Source organism: Panthera uncia, chromosome C2 (genome assembly GCF_023721935.1).
Source record: "Panthera uncia isolate 11264 chromosome C2, Puncia_PCG_1.0, whole genome shotgun sequence".
Classification (NCBI taxonomy): domain Eukaryota; kingdom Metazoa; phylum Chordata; class Mammalia; order Carnivora; family Felidae; genus Panthera; species Panthera uncia.
The window spans coordinates 108,487,347-108,493,030 of record NC_064810.1 but is presented as its reverse complement, the minus strand read 5'-3'; the positions used below and the strand labels follow the sequence as shown (position 1 = coordinate 108,493,030).

Genomic DNA, 5,684 nt, shown 5'->3' with positions numbered 1-5,684 from the left:
TTGTTTGGAGATTTAAGAGTTTAATTTTTCCCTAGAGCAAGATCATCCATTTTTGCTGGGATAAAAGAATAAAGAACAACAAACTCAATAGCACCAAATGGGGTTTAACACAGAAAATGGGGCCAGGTTTCTCCTTTCAAATGCACATTTTTTACATTAAAATATGTTTATAAATCATAGTTGTTTTTCCTCTCAATTCAATCCTTCTCCTTCCCCTACCAGGAGGCCGGGGAACTGGAAGAGCACGTGAGTTACTGACCAGATATACAATCCGGACGCCCCTTCCAAACCGGAATCTGATTACTAATGGACTGGCCCAGCACAGGGCTGCCCTCAGCGACGAGAAGCAGTAATCTCCCTATATTCTCAGGGAGAATGGGTACTGAGGATGCCACCAGTCTGAGTCGAACGCTGTGCATCCATGAGAGAACCGTCTCCAGAAAAAAAAAAAAACAGCAAGAGGCACAAGGAAGACCTGGACGGGGCTGGAGGAGAAGAGTATCCCATGGATAATTTGGCTATTGGTGGCCTCCTATATCCGTCCTGAGGACATTGTGAATTTTTCCCTGATTTGTAAGAATGCCTGGAATGTCACTTGCACTGCTGCCTTTTGGACCAGGTTGTACCGAAGGCACTGCACGCTGGATGCCTCTCTGCCTTTGCGCCTGCGACCAGACTCCATGGAGAAGCTGCGCTGTCTCCGGGCATGTGTGATCCGATCTCTGTACCATATGTATGAGCCATTTGCTGCTCCAATTTCCAAGAATCCAGCCATTCCAGAAAGCACTCCCAGCACATTAAAGAATTCCAAATGCTTACTTTTCTGGTGCAGAAAGATTGTTGGGAACAGACAGGAACCAATGTGGGAATTCAACTTTAAGTTCAAAAAACAGTCCCCTAGATTAAAGAGCAAGTGTATGGGAGGGTTGCAGCCTCCCATTCAGTACGAAGATGTTCATACCAACCCAGACCAGGAATGCCGCCTACTACAGGTCACTACCCTCAACTTCATCTTTATTCCAATTGTCATGGGAATGATATTTACCCTGTTTACTATCAATGTGAGCACAGACATGCGGCATCATCGCGTGAGACTGGTGTTCCAGGACTCTCCTGTCCGTGGTGGCCGGAAACTGCGCAGGGAACAGGGCGTGCAAATCATCCTGGACCCAGCGCACAGCGTTCGACTCTTTGGTGGTGTCCCAATATTTTTAATGTAATGCCTTTGGGCAGGGCAGGTGGTCTCCAGTTCACCAGATTCCACATCACTTTTGCCTAACCCTGGCCATTTCCACAATTATTTGGTGTCTGAGACACCCACAGCTATCATTCTGATTGACATCTGTAAGGGAGCGTGCTCCAGAAGCCTTCACTCAGTTGCCTGAATTGACAGTGAATTACCTTAATGACAGAGCCAGGCCTAACCTGAAGGCCTTATTTTTAATTTATCTATTTTATTTTTTCAGAACACTTTAATCTCACCACGTTGCCTCAAGTGGTTTTTAACCTTTAAACTCTTTATATGTCAACTGCTTTCTGCACCCAAATTCAGTTATAATGAAGCTGCAAAATGAGAGATATTATAGGGATATCTGTGAGTACACAGTATGCACTATAAATTGTAACATATTGTTTCTAATATATATATATATGTAATTTGATAGGTTAAACTTCCAAAGATATTTCCATAGGAATGCAGAAGAATGAATCTACAATCATAAAATATTTAGATATGTGTAATAAGCTAACACAACCACCGAACACATTTTATAAGACTGTTATACCAGATGGGATCTTTAACCCTAATCTGTATAAACCATTACTGGATCATGCTTTAAAATATTATCAAAGGCCCTCTAACCCCTAAGAAAAGGCTTCCAACTCATCACTTTGTCCCTTCACCTTTTCCAGATGCATAAAAATAAAAATAAATTCTACTTGTGGGACAGAGACACTATATTCATAAGCACTTAACAATATGGGGTATGGGGCAAGAAAGAGGTTATTGGGGCTCCTGGACCGCTCAGCGAATTAAGTGTCCGACTCTTTGTTTCAGCTCTGGTCATGATCTCATGGTCATGGGATCGAGCCCTGTGTCAGATTCTGCACTGAGAGTGGAGCCTGCTTGGGATTCCTCTTTCCCCCCACCCCTCTGTCTGCCCCTTCCCCATTTGTGTATCCTCTCTTTCTGTCTCAAAATAAATAATAAAGAACGTTACTATAGCTTCATTTAAAAAAATTATAAAGATGCATATAAGCCTCACAGTCTAATACAAATCTTGCCAAGAATCTATTTTATAGCTTAAGCAATGCTATTATTTATACATTTTTTATATTTATACAAGGGTCTCCCAATGAAATAACCACATAATCAACCATAATGTTGATAAAATGTAACACTGAAGTTTTTATTTGAAAATCCAAACTAATATATTTGTTTTTCTATGGTAAACAGAGCACTTCTTGGATTTATCATGAAAAAAAAATTAGTTATAATATGAAAACACAAATTTGATCTCCAACTCTTTCTTGAGGAAGCAGATGCTTTGTTTATTATTATAATATTATGCAGAGAAAGAAAAAGTCATATGCCAATGACAAAGTTGATATACTTACTTATAAAAATGAAAATATGGGAGTAAATGTACATAAGTAGAAAAATGCATCTATGTTGGAAAAGAATTTAAGAGAAAGTATGCATGTGGGCTGAAAAGAAGAAAAAAGAAGTGAAACTACTCTAGAATTCTATTTTTAGCAGATCCACTAAGGGGAGAAAAGTTGCAAGTAACACAATCTTGCAGAACCCTGGACATTTTGAGGAAGTCAAAAGGAAACCAAACAAACCACAAAGTAAAAGATGCACACCAAGGATAGAGAGGTGCTAAAGCTGGCAGATGATACCAGCTCTACACAAAACCTTTGAAACATCAACATTATGAAAATGGACCTCCTAGTTTTTCTTTATGAGCATCCACATTGAGGCCCCTTTTGCTGCATAAACCTTGTATTTTCATACATCTATAGAAAATAGCAGCCCCACTCTTCTCTATCCGTTGACCCTGCTCTATCTTTAATAGCATTTATCACCACCTAACACGTTTATCTGTATATTGTCTAAGTTTCCCTACTAGAATGTAACTGTCATGAGATCAAGTTTTGCTGTGGTGTCCCTTGTGTCTAGAACCATGCCTGACACATTGAAGGTGCTCAATAAATATTTGTTGAAAGAATATGAATTTCGGTACTCTTAACCAGTTCTATTTTTGATAATCCTACTGTGTAATAATTGATTTCTTTCATTATTTAATTATAGACATGTCACAGCATATGTAAGTAAATATAGTAGTTAGCTTTGTAACACAGCAATGTATATACACATACAGTCTTGACCTCAAAGAGTTTACTCAGAGCTTTAGGTTCACGTGAGTGCCTCCTTAGGTAGACTCTATATCTGGGGACCAGGAACCACACTAATGAATGAAGAAAGACACTCTCCCAATTCCCCCAGAAGGGTAACTGGATATTTTATATTCAGCTTAATCGTATACAAAGTGTGCTTAGATCTTTGAGTTACACGAGAAACTATTTTTATTAGTTTTTACACTAGCAGGAAGATCAGAATCATGAGTGTTGGATATATGAGACAAACCAGTAGAGAATATCCACAGCTTAGCCCTGAGAGAGCTCTTAAAATGCCCATTTGTGGGGGTGCCTGGGTGGCTCAGTCAGTTGAGCATCCAACTTCAGCTCAGGTCATGATCTCAAAATTTGTGAGGAGTCTGAGCCCCACATCAGGCTCTCTGCTGTCAGAGCAGAACTGGCCTTGGATCCTTTGTCCCCCTCTCTTGCTGCCCCTACCCCCACTCATATTCTCATTCATTCTCTCTCTCTCTCTCTCTCTCTCTCTCTCAGAAATACAAAAACACTTAAAATGCACATTTATGTACCAGAGAGAATACAAGAGAGTGCACACGAGAGTGTTGGATGCACAGATACATGCCTAACCTTGGGAACACAATTTTCTGAAACTCTCTAAGGAGAAAGTATCTTTTTCAGGTATTTTTAACACCTTTCAAATATATCTGTTATTGTTGTTACATAGAATCCTAAGCTGACAGAGACTTTAAGAAGAGAACTTAAATTATTGCCTTTTGTATTTTCCCCCCTTTTTCTTTCCTTTTTCCCTTTGATTTTTGGCCACTGAAACTTTTAGCTTAGAAGTTCTTACAAGGAACCCAAATCCAAACAAACAGAACTGGTTTGTAAGCCCCAGGCATCCACCCAATCAGCATCTCCTATCTCCTACTACCTGTCAAAGCACACGCTGAACCTGAGGGCTGCACAGAGCCCACTTTAAAATCCCAGGTTCTAATCTAGAACCTTACTTGATGTGATGCTTCAGTACCATTGTCTTCATCTCCAGACCAATCTTTGCTTGATCTCCTTTACTTGCTCTATTCAGATACACTGCATCATTTAAAAATGCTACCTTCTGTTGAACTGGAATCCACCCTAATAAACTCCCCCTTGAGCCCTAGGTCTGTCCACTTCTAGAGTATATTGAGAAGAGTTGAAATCCACATTTATTGTGTTACAATGAATCATTTCCACTTAAGCCTCCCCATTTCCTTTAGGCATCCATAGTGTGAAACAGTGGGTTTTACCTACCACCTTGGCTGTTCTTACTTGATATACTCAGGTTTGATATCTGCTTCCCAGCATTGATTAAAGTATAATAAGTGAGATTCCAAAACAATTAAGTATAACTAGGCAATCACTTCCCTATTACTTCTGCTAATGCAACTGAGGACACCCTTAACTTTTATGAAACCACAGAGCACAACTATGCTATTTCCATCCTACTTTTAGATGATTTTTGGCTTCAAAATAGTTTTTACACATATCTTGTCAGTTTCAGGTTATTAAATCTTGCTTGTTGTTTCTGTTAAAAATTACTGGCCTCAAATTCTGTCAATGGAGAGATAAGATCCCCATTTCCATTTTCTGTGATTTGCTAATCAGGTAATTAGATCATTCTGGAAAAAGCCAAAGGCACAGTCCAGCAGGCCACGTCTAGAGACACCTTTCTGACACTCAATGACTAGTTGGTATTTACAAACTTTTGTCCAGTGGTGAATCTACCCAGTTCTGCTATTACTAGCTCACAATTCTGTCATGTTCAGATGAATGAGTGATGTTTTCAAGATGAAATCAAGATACACTTCAGCTAATGTTCTTCCCTTATTACAACTCTAGTAACCCTAGCAACAAAAACAAAAATGAAAAACCCAAGAGATGGGTTTTGGTGCACTCTCTGCTGTCTTCCCTGTTTTGTTTTTTTTTTTTAAAGTTTATTTGAGAGACTACACATGTGCACGCACTCTCATGCACACACACAAGCAAGCAGGGGAGGGGCAGAGGGAGAGGCAGAAGAGAGAATTCCAAGCAGACTATGAACTGTTAGCAGGGTTCTGCACAGGGCTCACACTCACAAACCGTGTGATCATGACCCAAGCCAAAATCAAGAGTCAAATGCTTCACTGACTCAGCCACCCAGGTGCCACTGAGCAATTTTTTTTGACAGAACAAGCAAAAAAGCATTTTTTGCATAATGTGCTGTGGAATTTTGCTTAGAATTAACGTCAACTACACTGTCCTATTTTTGTTAGGATTTTTTGTATATA

At 39.7% G+C, this 5,684-nt stretch overlaps 1 protein-coding gene across 1 annotated transcript; it reads left to right on the top strand.

Moving 5' to 3' along the window:
* The first annotated feature begins 253 nt into the window (after window positions 1-253).
* LOC125922136 (transmembrane protein 183A-like) lies at window positions 254-1,236 on the top strand. The gene is given in 2 exon segments (XM_049629988.1): window positions 254-511; window positions 513-1,236. Coding segments are annotated over 2 exon segments (798 nt in total). The 5' UTR covers window positions 254-421; the 3' UTR covers window positions 1,221-1,236.
* Window positions 1,237-5,684: the final 4,448 nt, after the last annotated feature.